Source organism: Xylocopa sonorina, chromosome 10 (genome assembly GCF_050948175.1).
Source record: "Xylocopa sonorina isolate GNS202 chromosome 10, iyXylSono1_principal, whole genome shotgun sequence".
NCBI classification, from domain to species: domain Eukaryota; kingdom Metazoa; phylum Arthropoda; class Insecta; order Hymenoptera; family Apidae; genus Xylocopa; species Xylocopa sonorina.
Genome location: NC_135202.1, coordinates 3,753,309 through 3,771,239, shown reverse-complemented (window position 1 = coordinate 3,771,239; position 17,931 = coordinate 3,753,309). Strand labels below are relative to the sequence as shown.

General features: G+C 36.1%; 1 protein-coding gene across 2 annotated transcripts; it reads left to right on the top strand.

Moving 5' to 3' along the window:
* The first annotated feature begins 2,595 nt into the window (after window positions 1–2,595).
* Window positions 2,596–16,814, top strand: LOC143428105 (NADP-dependent malic enzyme). Of its 2 annotated transcripts, none has more exons than XM_076902780.1 (11): window positions 2,596–2,907; window positions 8,273–8,441; window positions 9,327–9,485; window positions 9,604–9,785; window positions 10,279–10,588; window positions 10,968–11,150; window positions 11,254–11,479; window positions 11,543–11,685; window positions 11,910–12,204; window positions 12,352–12,496; window positions 15,953–16,814. In XM_076902780.1, the coding sequence occupies exons 1-11, from the start codon at window positions 2,882–2,884 to the stop codon at window positions 15,957–15,959; spliced, it is 1,845 nt and encodes a 614-aa protein (XP_076758895.1). In that variant the 5' UTR covers window positions 2,596–2,881; the 3' UTR covers window positions 15,960–16,814. The 2 variants fall into 2 exon arrangements, with proteins under 2 accessions (XP_076758895.1, XP_076758894.1); XM_076902779.1 differs by lacking the exon at window positions 15,953–16,814 and adding an exon at window positions 13,774–13,870.
* The last annotated feature ends 1,117 nt before the right edge of the window (window positions 16,815–17,931 follow it).

Here is a 17,931-nt window from a genome sequence, read left to right as displayed (position 1 = left end):
ATATCATGATATTTAAAAACGCGAAGTGCAAGAAGACCTACCCTGATCTAATAAATAATGCAAGCAGAATAAATGTCACTACTCACGGGTATAATTGTATACCCATAGTCACTATGCTCGTTAAGGAAATTCTACGTAAATACAACCAGTCACCCGTGCCGATTTGGACCTTTCATCCTACGACATGATTAAGTGACCAGAGGAACTTAAAAACATGCGACTCACTGCGGACGATGAATAGAGCTTGGGTAGAAGTCATCAGAGATGTTGTTGATGCCTGGGGAAAGTCGTCAGAGAAACCTCGAAATAGCAGTTAATCCGTAGTAGAAGTAACTGAAAAACTTTAACAGAAACCACATTATTATAATTCGGCCTTTTAAAGTTCTTGTTGGCATTAAAAGTTTAACAAATTTGGAAATATAAGTATACAAAAGATGCTTACGTTTTTTACTTCTGAAGTACAGCTAAATCCTTTAAGCAGACAGCAGACTCTAATACCAAGGCAATGAATATTAAAGAAAAAATTAAGAATGAAAAAAATATAAATAAAAGACTATTATAATATTGCCACTTATGAAACAAACACTGACTCTATTCCTTCGCGTATGATTATGATAAAAATATAAACGTAATTATAAATAGAGCAGTTGTGCTCTGAAAAATAAAAACTATCGCAACAAACACTGACTTTACCAATCATATTGCGCGCGATCACTAAAGTTTACTGGAAGAAGAACATTATTAGTTGGGGGACAGAGGATAAAAAAAACAACACAATTTATTTTCATATTATTCTTCGTTTTTCTCTAATCAAGCGTTTGTTCAAGAAAATATTACTTTCTGTTTAAATTATTGAATTACGTAAAAATATGTATATGTATAAAACATTACGCGTAAATAAAATAGATTGTAACATTTGAATATATTGTAAAATATATGCAAATATTATAAACTATTTATAAACATATAAAAATATAACATGACTGATCTATAAAAATTCTATTGTGATTATTTGTTATTAAAATTTAAAGCATATTCAACTTTTCTAATTAGAGAATTATATTATGTGTTATAAACATTTGAAATTGTTTGCAAGAAGAATTATTGAACAAATAACTCATAATTTGTTCCAAACATTACGAATTATATATTAAACGTTACCAAACCATTAATAAAAAAGTTGTATAAATTTATACCATACGTTCAGCATTTTTAGTCTTACGACACACTTCTTTTAACAATAAATTCATCATTATCAAACCTCCATGAAAGGTATCATTGGCTGTTCTATTAATGATCAATGTGTTCAAACTACATTCATTGTTCGAAAGATGCAGCTAATTAAAAATCTGTAACAAAACAAAACAAAGCAAATCAAATATAAAGGACAGAATGAAGAAAACTCAAGAATGTATCTATATTTATAATAATAACGTTCAATAAATAGTTAATCAAGCATGAAATGATTAGACAAAATTAATAAAAGAAAAGTGTTAATGGAATTGTAAATGAGAATACTACGCAGTTGATAAGTAAGCGCTCCAACGTATCTCAAAAGCAGACACGCGTCTCGACACGTCTTATCGACAGCAGAGGTCGACACGAACTAACTGGCGGTGCCACTCCCCGCACGGCTCGTTCGCGTCGACGAACGCGACCGAGCACGCCCGAATGTGTCCCCCACTCCGCTACGGCATTCTATTTGTTGGCCTTGCTATTTCGTTCTTTGCTTCAATTGTTAATACCGCAGCAAATTGAAAATCTACAGCAACGAACACCTGTCTAAAACATCAATTCCAGGAGAAGTCTCTTACGTATTTTTCTTCGAAATATTTGTACTGCTTTATTATGACATACACTCTCCTAGATGTTATTCGCAGAAAAACTTGTACAATCTTATCATATCTGTAGGACACGTGTAATATAGGTAATACTTCATTATAAATATTATTTTATTATTTATACGATGCTACTTACGAATTCTGTAATACATTATATACTAAAATACTCGAATTCATATCTCAAAAAAGAATTGATTGCGGTAAATCTCTTTCTTCTGAGAGAAAATTCATGTGTTGGAAGGAAAAAATATTTTAATTTACATTAAAAAAAAGTAAATAGACCAAAATTCGGTTATTAATATTAAATTAATGTAAGAGAAAAGGAAAGAAAAAGTATTTCTTTCTTTCGTTCCAACTTTGATCAAACAAATATTCAGCAAAACTTAAGCTTAATTATGGAAACTTCCTTAAAACTAAATTAGAAATATGAAGTCAAAGATACAAAGATATTAATTCGATTACTTGTCCTAATTACAACACGAATTGCTCCCCTAGCTGGTACGCGGGTAGAGGTTATCAATTAATTAAACACACGGAAGAGTTTAGCGTGTTCACTTCCCAGCGCCATAACGCGTTTTGTTAGTTCCGATATTATCGAGGGACGAATAACGTGGGCTCTGTATCGGGAAAGTTCGGGTGACGTCGCGGCTGGCTCGTCGGGCGGAGCATCGCGCGTATCCATTCACTTACGCTCGACAGCTCACGCAGTGAACGTCTATATCGCGTACTGGAACGGAACGAGAAAGGAAGCTGGCAAGGAAGAAAAGTGCGTGATCGACGTAAGGATTGTCGGCGTTCCGTGCGTGAGCGGTGCGCGTGTGCAGTTCGGCGTGCCGCTAAGTAGTCGCGCGTATGCGTAACCGGCTTTATGGACGAACTTGAAGTCGAAAGGGAAGAAGGTGTGCGAGAGTAGACAGAGCGGCAGCGGCGAGCGCGGGTAAACGAGTCAGCATTGGTAAGCACGATTAGCCGAAAACGCGCAGTCGCGCGTTGGTCCTGTCGGGTGGGAGGCGATCAGCTGTGAGCACGCGAGGAGCGAGATGTTCGTCCTGCAGAGGTCTATATTGTGAGTATCTGAAAATTTTTCCACGAACCCTGTATTAAGAGGAACGAGGCCTCGATCAGAGGCATCGCCTCGCTTTGCTGCACCGGTGCGCGGTTACGGTACGCACGTGCGCGCCGATTCGGATCGCTGCGAGAGGCAGAAAAAGCCAGTGGAATACGCGAGAAGGGCCATTGTAACCTAGCTTCTGCCGCAATGCAGTGCTGAAAATAGGAACGCGCTGGGAATCCGCCGATCGATACGAGGCCACATTACCGTGCGTTCTGTGGGCCAGTGCCAAACGAATTCGTACCGTGCTCGCGTTCAGATACATTCCAAAATATTGCCGCTTCGTCTCTTCCTCCGCTTGACAGCGTTCAATTTCTACCGGCATCATGCAAAGTGTGTAGGGGCTAGAGATCATTCTGTTGCATCCCCTCTCTCTACCGTGTCCTTCATTCTTTCCTTCGTTGGGAGTGTCGACCTCTAGACACGCTATTTGACGCGTGCCGAAAAATTCGAGGGATAAGAAGTTCCCCAGCTAATGGAACTTTCCATTCACGTCATTTGTATACGTTACATGCGTTAAACATCATCTGTATTACATTCTGAACAAATTAAGACACGTATCATCTATGCTGCGAAATATTTCCTTGTCTCGATTCCTCTCGGCACACCTGCCGTTTTAAGATGGTTTTTCATCGATCGCAATACGTGCGTGAAACAAAGCACGTTCTGGAATGAGTATTTCATCAGTTATATTCGTATATTCGTAAACGAACATCTATTTTCGTATGTATACGGTATCAAAAGCATTTCAGTTTTCTTAGAAATTATGTGTAATACCGCGTTTTCCCCGGAAGACAGCGCCAAATGTTGAGTTGAACGCCCTCATATTTCACTCTGTTTCGATCAATGTTTCGGTTGCATTCATTGATTTTTTAATATATATACAGAAAATTGTAGGAGACAAATGGATAGAATTACATTATTATTAATTCATAATTTATACACGAAGGAAGAAATGTTTTTATTCCATTTTGTTTTATATAAAAGTACACGATTCTATTATATTTGTACTGTTTACATTAGTATGTCTGCTTACATGTCGTAATTGATAGATGTGCAAATATGCATACAATTTGAAATTTTACAAAGGTATAATAACTTGATAACATCATATTTATACATCCAATACAAAAATATAGCGTACAAAATTAGTACGATATTACTTAGTATATCGAGTAGAACTCTTCGTATTATGTTCAAATAAATAAAGCAAACAATGAGAGAGTAGTAATAACTTTTTCTCATTTCCATCAAGGTTAATTGAAAGAGGTTATTTTTTGCTTCGCTAATCATGTATTACTTTCCTATAAATGAAAGGTCATTTCATCCAGAGTGGCCTTCGGCTAATGCAAGGTTACAGGAGATCAAAAGGAGTTTAAATAGCTAACGATAAAAGTAAACTTCGAAGACGACACATAAGCACGAACAATACGTACATCTTGATCCCCTATTTGTAACTTTACACTTCAAATAGAAATGTTAAAATTAATTAAGATTAAAACATTTTTATTTACTTAAAAATTCTCCAACAATGTTTTTTTCCTTTTTTTCTGTTATACAATGTTGAATTACACAATTGGTTACATATGTGCAGGTTGGTCGTATAAGACACGTAATTAGTATATCGTAGATAACATTAATAATGTAGAGTGATCAATTTGTAACTTTTAATTTGCTGATATTACTTTACAGAGAACTTATCTACTAGATATTACTTACTAGATATTACTTTTTCAAAAGTTATCAATATATCGTGTATGTTTCTTAATCCCTTGAGAACTATTTTGTGTATTAAAAAATCTAAATTTCCCAAGAAATATACCAATGAATTGTTTTGCATTGTTGAATATTTTTATTATTATTGTTATTCAAATACGTAAATCTCACGTTGTACGTTGATGAGGAAACTGTCGAGCAAGGAATGCGATGAACGTACAAGAATTTCTTCCTATGCGTCACTAAGGATTGGTCACTAGAAAAAATTTCAATCACATCACAGATCATGTCGCTTCGTGCCGATAAAGTTGTATCAGTGCTTTACGTAATATCTTAAATCGATTATCTTACATAATGCCGTGAACAATCGTCTTCGTTTTAATTGGCTTACGGTTTTGACAAATTTTATACTATTTGAGGTGGTCACAAATTTTTAAATAATTGTGTATGCTAATGAAGTATTAGAGAATTGAGCAGAAAATTTATCGCTTCTCATTTTATACTTCAAGTTGTGCAGTGTACTAGCATTGAAATGTAGAACGTTTGATTCCTTTTATGCAAATTTGAACAAATCGTTCAACACTTGTTTGCGTATTTTTAGCGATAAGTTACAAACTGCACTCTCTATACAAAAGCGTTTATTATACCTGATAAGAAAGTTGTAATTTATCAAATGCAGTTTACGATAAAAGTTCTTCCGGAACATGTGTTTCCATCTGGCAAGGTGACGTCATTACTGTCACGTAGCTACGCTTAGTTGATGACGAGGAAACCATAATGGCCAAGGCTACCATGTGATACAGAGTAAAGCTTATTCCGCAAGTTACGATCGTGTGAAGAAGGAAACTACAATTTAACCGGAATATAAAGTAGTACATTTCAAGTCCACCGTATTTAATTTTTTAAAAAGAATTCTGTTAAAAATGTATTATTTTTCCTTGTGTTACACCTACATATCACTTCTTTACTTGTACTTCGTTAATTTTCAAAGAATAAATGTTTCTACTTTAAAGCTGAATAATAATGGAACTGAACGCACAGCCTTCTGAAATTATTCAGACAATATTATTTTAATACCGATAAATATAATAATCCTTTCTATATGATAATCGACAGTAGTTGTAAAAATAGAAACAAATTTTTTCATGCGAACGTAACCACTTCCACCAATATATTTATCACAGTTATCTCTGAAAATCTGGCCAGATGCCACTGAAACAATAATAGATTACCCCGTTCCCTTTTCTAAAATGCAATATTATTTCTCGACCAAAGTGTGCCCGTGAACACTTGCTATAATCGCGTTATTGTATACGATGAAATTAGTCCTCGTTGAATCTAATACCATTTTTGTTTTTCGATACCCGTCCCTGTACGTAAAGTGCGATCAATTGCAATCTCGTGTTTAATTCCACGGTTTAGTCGGAACCAGATCAAACCGATAAGCTTACATTACACAATGTCCAGCTATTATCTATGACTCACGACTAATCGACAAATTCTGGCGAATTCAAGTGCTCGATAAAGAATTATTAATAACGTTCCATGTAGATGCATTTTATTATCATTTTCAATTATACCAACCACGAAGTTGTAAATTTCTTTCAATATTTTAGAAATTTTTATTTCAATTAAAAAGTATTGAAATTACTCGTCGATTTTTACGAGAGAAATCATCGAAGTGGACGAACGTGTGGCTAATTCACGATCTCGTCCTCCATTTTAACGACCGCAACGACCTTTAACCACTGCCCTACCCATTTTACTCCAATCATTTTAAATACCACCGCATAGTTTAGTAGCAACGTAGGTATGTATCATCCAGCGACAATGTATCGCGTTATCGACGCGTTACTCGGCTTCTCCAGTTGCAATGCTTTCAACGTGTCCCTAATCGATAACAAACCCTTCCGCCTTCGGCATTTTCAAGCAACCGTGCACTTTCATTCCCGTTATTCAATGGCATTCACACGAATGACACACGATTCGTTGGCGTGGTTGCTTAAAAAAATAATGCGATGCTGTCCATCGTCGTCTCGATAATCCCAAAGGAATACCGATTCACGATCTCGTCGAGGGCAACGTGCCAACCAGACCGGCCAACATGGCGACTTGTTGATTTCCCTCCTAGTCTAGCGCGTCCACTTAAAATATTTGGCAACGGAAAGTTCGCTCCCACTTTATGGATTTCGTTTACCCAGTTTGAATAACGAATCTTCGACAGCAACAAGTGTTCGTACTAGAGAAGATCGTCCATCTTGATAACGTCGAGATTGTAAGGTGAATGAATTGTTAATAGAGATGAGTCACGGTTTTCGTGAATGATATGACGTATGCGGTATTTGGGGAAGTTGAACGGTTTCAACCGGTTCTCACGCGTGTCGTTGGGCCTTTCACACTGACTCATTCGTTTCGATGTACTAATTGCCATGCATCTCTGTTGGAGATCCATAAACCGGCGGATGTGCTCGAATGTTACGCGCAGTTTTGCTAGGAACTGGAGCAGCAACGGTGATCCATGCTTATTGGATAACATAATTATGGAGGTCGTTCGGTTGTAGAGAGATGTTTGAACGTATGACTGTGGAAGCCATAGTAGCATAGATGATATTATGTACTTTGAAGCTTCGAAAAAAGTAATGTCAAATATCCTTTGTATCTAATGTAACATGGGTGTTATGTACAGTTACGCATAGAATTTTGAGTCACGTTACACTGTTTTATGGGTTCTTATCATTAACATACATATATGTATATGCATACCTGAAGTATTTTTAAAAATGCTCGAAATACAGTTATGTTGCCCTCTTATATTATATCTACTACTTTCTAGAGTCACACCTTAACATTCTTTTGCGTAATTATAACGAAGTAGATGTATTAAATATTATATTGATTACTGATTATCCACAATATTATTCTCTAAATAAAAAATGTATTTTATACAGGAAAAGATTAGAATAAAATAAAATAACGACGATTAATGTTATGGGAAACTTTTATAGTCAACGAATCAAAGATAAGAGTTAAGTCTTCAATTCTCACGAACGAAAACCACTTGACAAGTTATTAGCACCGATAAGCATTTGATCTTAATTCCTTGAATTAATATACTTAAAAGTATCTATAAAACATTAATTGATGGAAGCAGATAAAAAGATAAAAAGCTGTAGAGCGATAAGTTTAATCCTTTTCTCTTTTTAAAGATATTGTATTACTCTATTGAAATAAAATGCCGCTACTGGAATAATTATGAATGATAACTAATTGAATGCTTAACCTATTATATTAAGAATATTGATTTTATGAAAATACATATTTCGGTGCACAGTAATAAAATTATCCCTGATTTGTTGAAGAATAGAATGTTTCAACGTCAAGCAGCAATGGAAAATATATATTTTACCCTAAAAACCTGCTCTCATGAATAGTTCAGAGCTTTCGGTCATTCAAGAGCTAAGCTAAATCACTTAGAATTGTCAACTGCCATCTATTTGTATTTCCTTGTCATTCGCGTGCAGCAAAATAAGGCGTTGCATCGTATATTTTTAGTGAAAATAATACACACGAAGGACTGACTTAATCTTTATATATAACACGATAGATCGCCAAGCAGTAGAAACTGTGCAGGATCATGGGCGCGAATATTTCCACCCACCCATCCTGCCGCGACAGATATCCAACACAGAGACATTCACGAGGTGTCTGGAGATGTGGTACCTATAAATATGGTAAAAGGTATTGGTCATCTAAGAGATCCTCGACTTAATAAGGTACTGAACATTTTTCTGAATAGCGTTTCGAAAAAATATCGATGGTTCATGCCACAAATATACAATGCTCATTTTTCTATCTACAACTAAACGTTCTTTGTTAAATATAAAAATATGATATGTAAAATTTCAGTTGTATAAATTTCACGTAAAATGGATGTAGTTATATTATATTTATATTGTAAGCCATCGATATTTATTTTATGTAATGGTATTTAAGTATAAATATGTATCACACGTACTTTATTATTTGATTAACATGTTATAACACTACGTGGCCTGGAAATTATATACTCATGCGCACACCTCCCTATTTTACACGTTCTATTTTAATCGTTTATTTCCTTCGTCGTATTATGGTACACTGTATCAATATTTTGTTATACTGAGACTAACTAAGTCGCATTTATAAAAATCATTGACGCCCAGGATTTGGACTGAAATAAAAATTATTTCGTTCTCAAACTTTGACTAAAATTGCACATTTTATTACGAAAAATTGGTAATGCAATCTCGTTAACATAACATTCTAATAAATGTTCAGCATTTTCTCTTCGAATTATTTCAACTTTGAATCCAAAACCTCGCGCAGAAATATATACGTTCTTCAATATAATCGCAGAGAAGAATATGTTGCAATGCTTAAGATAACAAGGCTTATCTTTCGCGATTGGATGTGGAATAACAAACAAAGGAAATGCATGATTTCTTCTAAAGAATTTCTTATTGTGCTCTATAAAATGTTTCCCTTTTACTCAATCATAAAATTTCTTTGTACAACTATCAAACACTCTTTTATCTGCCACTGTGTATCCGCGATAAAAATCCAGGTCGTACAAGTGTTTAATAAATGGTAGATACTAAAACCAGTTAATTATTATGCAGGGTTTGGCATTTACTTTAAAAGAAAGGATAGCGTTGGGTATACACGGTCTGCAGCCGCCAAGGTTCAAAACTCAGGAGGAACAGCTGGCTCTGTGCAAAGCGTCGGTCATGAAGTATACCGAGGATCTAAATCGGTATCTTTACCTCGTCGAGCTGCAGGTAAAACAAACCAGCTTCCATCGGTATTAAATAAAGAAATGTCAGCTAATAATCTTAAACAGCGTACAAACCAGTACATGTTATGCTAATCAATGGCCTATTTCGATATGCTTTGTAGGAAAGAAACGAAAGATTATTCTTCCGTCTGTTAAGCGAGAACATCGAGCAAATGATGCCAATCGTTTACACCCCTACCGTTGGATTAGCTTGTCAAAAGTTCGGCGTCATTTATCGCAGACCTCGGGGGCTATTTATCACTATATACGATAAAGGGCACATTTACGAGATCTTAAACAATTGGTAAAAATGATTTCTCCGTATTCGGATGAAATGTTGCCTCATTTTTCGCAACGATAAGATCTTCGAGATCTCACGGTTAACTAGATTAGGTCGACTTAAGCCGTGTCTTTTCGAAACTAATTGTCCCCGTGCCACGCGAAACGTTATCGCCGTGTCACTTGACGCCCGATTAAGTTAACTGCGATGGGTTTGCAAAACGTTGGGAGAAGTCTGTTAAAAAGTCACGGTTTAAGCTTTGTCCATTTACGTTATACGTTACAACGCGCTATAGCCGCCGATGCAAATAATCGCTTCTTTTTAGTTTAAAATTTCATTTCTAAAAAGTTGGGTTTAAGAATTTGCTCCATTATTTGGTTATCCAGCTACATGCGTAACAAATCTTGAAACTGGACTTTTTTGGAATGTAGACTTCAAATTAAATCTAATCGTAAAGTTGTAAGAGCACGATTTTACGACTCGAGCGGGTAATATCGAATTCTATTTACGATGTTAGGCCAGAGCAAGCAGTACGCGCGATTTGCGTAACAGATGGAGAGAGGATACTGGGTCTTGGTGATCTAGGAGCTTGCGGAATGGGCATTCCCGTAGGGAAGTTAGCACTCTACACGGCTTTGGCTGGCATTAAACCGCACCAATGCCTGCCAATCACGATCGATGTTGGCACAAATAACGAACAGCTGAGAAATGATCCTCATTATATCGGTCTTAACAAGCCCAGGAGTCAGGGTGCGGAATACGATGAGTTGATCGATGAATTTATGGCTGCCTGCGTCAAAAAATACGGCCAAAATGTTCTTATTCAAGTGAGCTCGCGAGCAAAACTCTGCAGAATAGAGCCTCCTGTATTCGAATGCAATAGAAGAATTTTCAAACGAGGAAACGCTTCTTAAATCTGTCTTTCCTTCTTACTTTTCTATTTTTAGAAGTTCACTATTATTTCCGTAAATGCTAACGAATCTTTTTATTACGTACGTCAAAAGTGAGCACAATGGATTTTCCTTGTACGCTCGTTATATTTACAACAAGGCGGAACATCTGTTAACCAGTTAATTTGTATAATAGAACGTCTAAACTTATTTGAATAATGATCGTGTTCGCATACAAAAGAGCCTACTGCATTTATATTCTTCGTTTGGTTGCTGGCAATGAAAATTCCATGTCTCTAAATAAATTCTATTACAGTTCGAAGACTTCGGAAACCACAATGCCTTCCGTTTCTTAGATAAATACCGTGACAAGTATTGTACGTTCAATGACGATATACAAGGTACAGCGGCGGTTGCAGTCGCTGGAATATTAGCGTCAAAAAGAATAACCAAGAAAAAAATGTCCGAGAACAAATTCGTCTTCTTGGGCGCTGGTGAGGTACGTAACTTTATGGACCATAAAAAAAACGTAAATCGCTATTGCTGCAATCGGCTTTATTCATAATCGTGTCTCCCCCGTAAATTTCGTTTATTCGATACAGGCAGCTATCGGAATAGCCGACCTTTGCGTGAAAGCAATGGAGGCAGACGGTTGCACCGAACAGCAAGCTCGCAATAACATTTGGATGATGGACATTGACGGGTTATTGGTTAAAAACCGGCCAGAGGGAAACCTGGAAGGTCACAAGATCTGGTACGCGAAAGATCACAAAGTGATGAAAACGCTGATAGATGTTGTGAAGGAAGTGAAGCCAACCGTTCTAATTGGTGCGTAACCATTTAATGATCGACATGCATCGATCTTTATCTAAAGAAGATATATCCGAACAGGTGCGTCAGCAGCAGCAGGGGCGTTCACACCTGAAGTATTGAAGGAGATGGCCAAAAATAACGAAAGACCGCTGATCTTCGCGCTGAGCAATCCAACCAGCAAGGCTGAATGCACGGCTCAACAGGCCTATGATCATACGGATGTATGAACGTTGTTTATATATCAAGTAGAATTTCTAATCAATTTGTGCGAAGTCTGCTATGTCGTTTTTATTAGTAAGGTAGAAGTAAAGGTTGCATCTAAATTAATTAATAATACTAAAGAAAAGTATAGGTTGTACTAAAAAGTATAATGAGTCTCTGTTTTCATTTATCTAATTTGATTCAATTTTGTAAACTACAGTCGCACTTAATTTCTATACTTCAGGGAAGATGCATTTTCTCATCAGGCTCTCCATTTGGCGAAGTTAACTATAAGGGAAAAATTTACAAACCTGGGCAAGGAAATAATGCGTATATTTTCCCTGGGATCGCATTGGGCGTAATTGCGACAGGATGCCATCACATCACGGAGGATTTGTTCCTAATTTCGGCTCAAGCTGTAGCTGATCACGTGAAAGACGAAGATCTTAACGTGGGTAGCCTTTACCCACCACTGGACACTATCCGCGAATGCTCGATTGATATTGCTTGTCGAATCGCTGACTATGCTTACGCAAAAAGTAAGTCTTTTTGATCTTACACATCGGAGATATTTGTGAGTCACGAAAATGTATTTCAATGATCAATGCTTGAAGTAATTTTAATAACGCGTTCATCTTGGGTGTGATTTTGAAAGACGTACGTCAAATTGTTATTCCATTTACCAGCTGGATTGGCAAGCGAATATCCGGAACCAAAGGACAAGCGCAAATTTATTGTGAGTAAAATGTATGATGCCAACTATGACAGTCCACTGCCAAACATTTATGACTGGCCAGGAGATTATGCCAAACCTCGTGTTTTGCCGGAGAAGTGAGTACTAAGTTACTCTCATAAAATGAATAATTCAATTTCCTTATAGCACTTTGAACCCCGTCATAAGGCACCTTAGACCAAAAAAGAAAGCGTTTTCGTAATAATTCGCTGATTTTATTTACGATGAAACGACATGTGTAGTTTGATAGGAATTAGCGGCAACAATTAGAATTCACTTAGAGAACGCACTAATGCATCTAAGAGATAGTGAGTTTGGAGATGAATAATATTACAACGATACTCTGATGATTGACGAATTAACATTAGCTTCAAAAAACGCATTAACATGCATGTAGTTTATTACTCTTTCTTTTCTGTAGCAATTATTACGAACTAAGTACCGCTTCATTTATAAGCATCGTTCACCGCCTTCTTTAACAAATTGATTACACCGATTACTTCGATTTTCTGTAGTTGCAATTAGTCACAAATGCAATTATTTATTAGTGCTTTAGCACAGTTTAATCTCCAGTATCCGAATTTACAAGAACGCATAATTGTTCTTCTGAAGAAATTTGCACAAACTAAGACAATGCCTTATATATTTCAGAATGAGAAAATGTATCTTCATCATCACTCTTGTTACATCCTTTGCGTTTTTTTTTATGCATATCCGATATTGTATGCTACATAGCAACAGCCTTTCGCAATATTGCGGCTTATTTATTAATTTCTTCAACAATTTCTTCAAGTTTGTTAAATACAAATTTCGGCTCTTCGCTTTGCTAGCATTAGATAATGCTATTTTGTCCTCAGAACAATGTCGCAATTTTTACATCATATCGTATTGAAATCTTCTTTTTCTTTTATGTTTTTTACTCGATGCCATTACAAACAAGCTGCCAACATATCTATATAGAGCTGTCACCAAACTGTCCTTATACTAAAACGAAGCAGAGGTTAGGAAGTTGTAGTGTTCGCATTCCTTTTTTATATCAACGAGAGTAAGAAGCAAAACGTTCGAATAATAATCCTTCGGATACTCGAGGTTTTACTACCATAATCGGTACTACAGAGGCTTTGGTATCCGCATATCGATTCATCTCTGCGAAGAAAGAACTGTATAACCCGGTTCGACGTGAGATTTCAAAAGGAAAGAAAGAAATGGGGTCGAATACTTTTTCTCCGCAGATCGAATGCTCTTGACACGATTGCTCGTTGCAACAGTAATCGTAGTTTAATTCGCCCTGTAGCATTTACCTATCATCAGCTCGTTCCTCGTCAGTGACTGGTTCCGGTGCAGGCCTCGCTGAAGCTTAATTAATTTTTTTCAGAGACACTGTAGAAATCCGCCACGATTTAAAACATCTGTAGCGGGTTTCGCCCGGGTGGGATATTCAGAGGCTATCATTGTAACCATTGTCGATAAAACTGTCGGTATGCCCTGCATTGAAACTATGAGACAGGTCGTTGCAGAAGTACAAGCAACGGTGCGGTTAAAAAACAGTTTTAGCTGTAAGGACTGTTGTTACCACGTCAGTAACTAACGCCAACGCTTTTACAATGTAACTTGCACGAAGTGTTTTAAAGCACGAGAGAAACGATCACATGCTATTATTACAGCATCGAACGTAAGCTAACAACGCAGTATTTTAATGTCCTCCTTCATCCCATACGCAGTATTAGGATTGCTAGTTTGTCGCTCGTCGATCGTGATAAGTATTAACCATTGAAAGTATTTAAAGAAAGTTTTATGGAATAGTCCTTCACTTGTGTGCCCTATGTTTTACGGTATACGAAAAAAAAAAGAAACAAGACACGGAAAGCCCACGGTAGTTACTACCTCATAGTGCTCCCGGATAGTCCATTTATGATTTCACATTATACATGTACGTAATCTATTTAATAAAACTAGATATTTATACGGTGAAATTTCTCGATCGTGAAATGAAAAGTTAATAAAGGAAGACATTCCACGACCACAGAGACACCCTTACGTGTAACATGGAAATTTCGTTTTTTCATTCGTTTTCAGTTTTACTGCAAGCAAATTTTCATCCTACAAACAATTGTTTTACAGAGATAACCACGCGTTTCCAGTTTAGAAACCGATTGTATCGTGTGTTGAAGGTTACCCGATTTTTCCTTTACCGACGAAGCCCCAATCGAGACTCCCAACCCTTCCTTGAAAAACCAACGTGCATCCCCGAACGAAAGCTCGATCAAACCCAACAAACACTCGATCCAAAGATAAGTCGGCCATTTGGTGCACGTTTTAGCGCTACTCACATTTTTTACACTACGATCGTTTGTATATTTATACACTACAAACTAAAAAAAAAAAAAGGCTCTGAATAAACATCATTACAAGAATTCAAGAAAATAAACAGCAATGAAGTCGCGGGAAAACAACTGTCACTTGTGATTTATAATAAAACACATTTGATCGTTGTCTGTACAATTGGCATTCGTTCAAATCAGTACACGACTTATTTTATTATTTTGCTCAAGTACACTCGTTGAATAAACGGGTATCATTTTACGGGTAATGTGTAAATATTTAAAAATCGTCGATTGGCCGTATTAAAAACTGTAGTTTGTGTTCCTTCTTTAACGCCACAGTATGCCGTATGTAGAAAATATTTGATGAGTGATAACAACGTTTAATCACCAACATATTTCGTATTCCGAGATATATACATATGTATACATGCGATTACGTGTTTGTTCCTGCAATATTTTCCGTGCTCGTACCTTTCGTACAATCGTAGACGTACGAAGCGACTCTATACAAATCAAATGATATATTTTTCTCTACTACTTGGTATTTGAAGAGGCTCTATTTTTCGCGAGGACGACTCGAAAAAATGGTCGACATCGATGTTTAAGATTTCATTCTACGTAGATTTGTAACGGTGTACTTTCTATCGAACTTCGCATGCTGTACGATATGTAATGGAGGAACTCATACGATACTTGTATATGCATAAAACAGTGTTTGTTATGTGTCATATAACGTATAATTAATCGTTTGATTACCCATAATGCCGGTTATTGAGCCCGGGCACTATACGTGATAATGTTTGCTGTTACGAATTTGAGTTATTTACTTTTGAACATTAAAATGTAATTTCGAGTTTAGCCAAGCGATGAAATTCCATTGTCAATAGATTCGCGAGTATAAGTGTCTACTATGGAGACTTTAATCATTCATACGTTACGAGTTATCGTAAGATGTAGTGGACTCGAGATGCATCGAATTGCTTCGAGTCTACGTTTGTAAATTTCGAAGCGATTGCGACTGTCTTAAACCCATCGCTAATCATACGAACTCATAGTATTTATATGGACGGACCACTTGACAGACGCTCTGCAGACATTCTGCAAGCAGTCCACTTGTAATAGTAAATACGAATGTACTTTTGCCAACGATCACTTGGCTAAACGAACAAAAAAAACACTATATAGAAACGTATTATTATGCCATTACTAATCGTATTCTTCTCCCAACAGATTATGACGTGTTGGCGAGTCGACTGCTCTGACGTATACACAGTCGTTTTAAGTTAATTGAAGTCAATTTTTTAATGAAATGACTCAAAATATGGCTACACTCGTATAATCGTTTGAACAGAAAATTTTCGCTAAGTATCTCCATCAGGGAATTGAAGTTTTCGATCGTGCTTCTTTACGTGTCGATACTCTGTACTTATTTATTGCTAGTTGAACGACGTGATTATGTGTACGTAGCCTATTCACTAATTTCAGACAATCGAGTCTTACAGATTTATTTTATTTATTTATATTCCTGATTTCTCCCCATGTTATTTTAAGTCGAACGATTATCGCACGTAAATTTATGAAGTTTAGAGTAGTTTTAAAGTCTCTCCTTAAAGGAGAAATTAGTGGATAGCTGTTGTTCGTGGAAATTTGTGCACTCGTGTATCGGCGACGAAAAAATGATCAGCTTAGTTCAATTTTATATTAATGTATTAACATTTTTTCTTTTTTTTTCTAAACATATATATTAAGTAACTGTGTGGAATTTAGCATGAAGTATTACTATATTAAAAAAGAAAAGCGATATATACGTATGGTAAAAAATATTTAGATTAATCATTTCAACACAAAGATGTCTTCTATTCTACTAGGTATACTATGTATGTAAGGCCACGTAACGTTGTCGCACCGTTTCTTCGGTTTCATATTGTATTAACAAGCATTATGATGAGAAAAAACCGGAAGGCAACATTGTAAAAACTGTATTTTTTGTACCGTACTGTAATTGTCACTTTTACGTTAAGTAAACATACGAAAACTGATAACTTCTGTCGAAAGGTTCCTATATGTTACATGAAATAGAAAATTTGATGAAGAACACTTAGTTGATTGTTATTACTGCCCTAAATCATTAAACGTAACGGAACATCTAAATACTTTAGAAAGGAAGCAAAATTTATGATAGCCAAGTACAACTGTTCGTTTGTCAGAATTTGTTACCGAACGTGTAAGTTATGCATTTAGAACTATGAATAAATGTGAAATTCCTAGACTGTCAGTACTTCCATAGCCATCTATGACCAAATTCCTTAGCTAAAATCCCGTACCATCTTGATACGCGTGTCAAACGTTCCATTCATGAATCTTATTAGCAGTGACGTAGGGTCACATTGGCTAACGGGGAAGCTGTGCTTCCATACAAATTACATTCAAGTAGAGTCAGTTCTCGACACTTTCTGTACCGAGGACACATGGATGAGAGATTAATTAATTTCTCGAAAACGATATGCTAAGAACTACGTATTGCATTAGTTATTTGCGATTCACTTAAAATTTTCTAAACTCTTTCTAAATTATAGAGAGCACAACAAACCTGTACATTTTGCATACGCATTTCTGAGCATACGATATGAAGTTCCACAAGATAAGCACAGATTACCCAACTTATCTATGTATCCTAAAGTACAAGAGCTCTATTTATTCATCATATCTTTTTAGCGTTACTTATATACTATAAAATAGTTAGTACTAAAGCTAAACGTAATTTTACTAGCACTAGCGATTCTGTCAGTAACTACATCAAAAAGTAATGTCTAAAATATAGTAGAACATTTACTTCTAAGTTTAAGAGAATCATCATCAACGGTTTCGTTTGGAAAATTTATCTACTGCAATTAGGTTTATGAAGTTATATTTTAACTCAACTTAAATAAAATTAACCTATGGCAGCCATTTGCTATTAATTATTTACTATATAATTTGTAATTGTATAGTATCACTACATGATGCAATTAATAATTATATATTAAATAAATAGTGCCCAGGTCTCACCACGTGGAGGTTGCTGCGAATGGAGACCCACCCTAACCGCGTCCCATCCACCCTCCTTTTTTACAAGATATTATTAAATAAAACCTCCTTTCAATGTACATTTGCAACAAGTTCGATGTTTGATCCGTATGCAAACGCACAATGAAAGGAGTTTGCTAAAT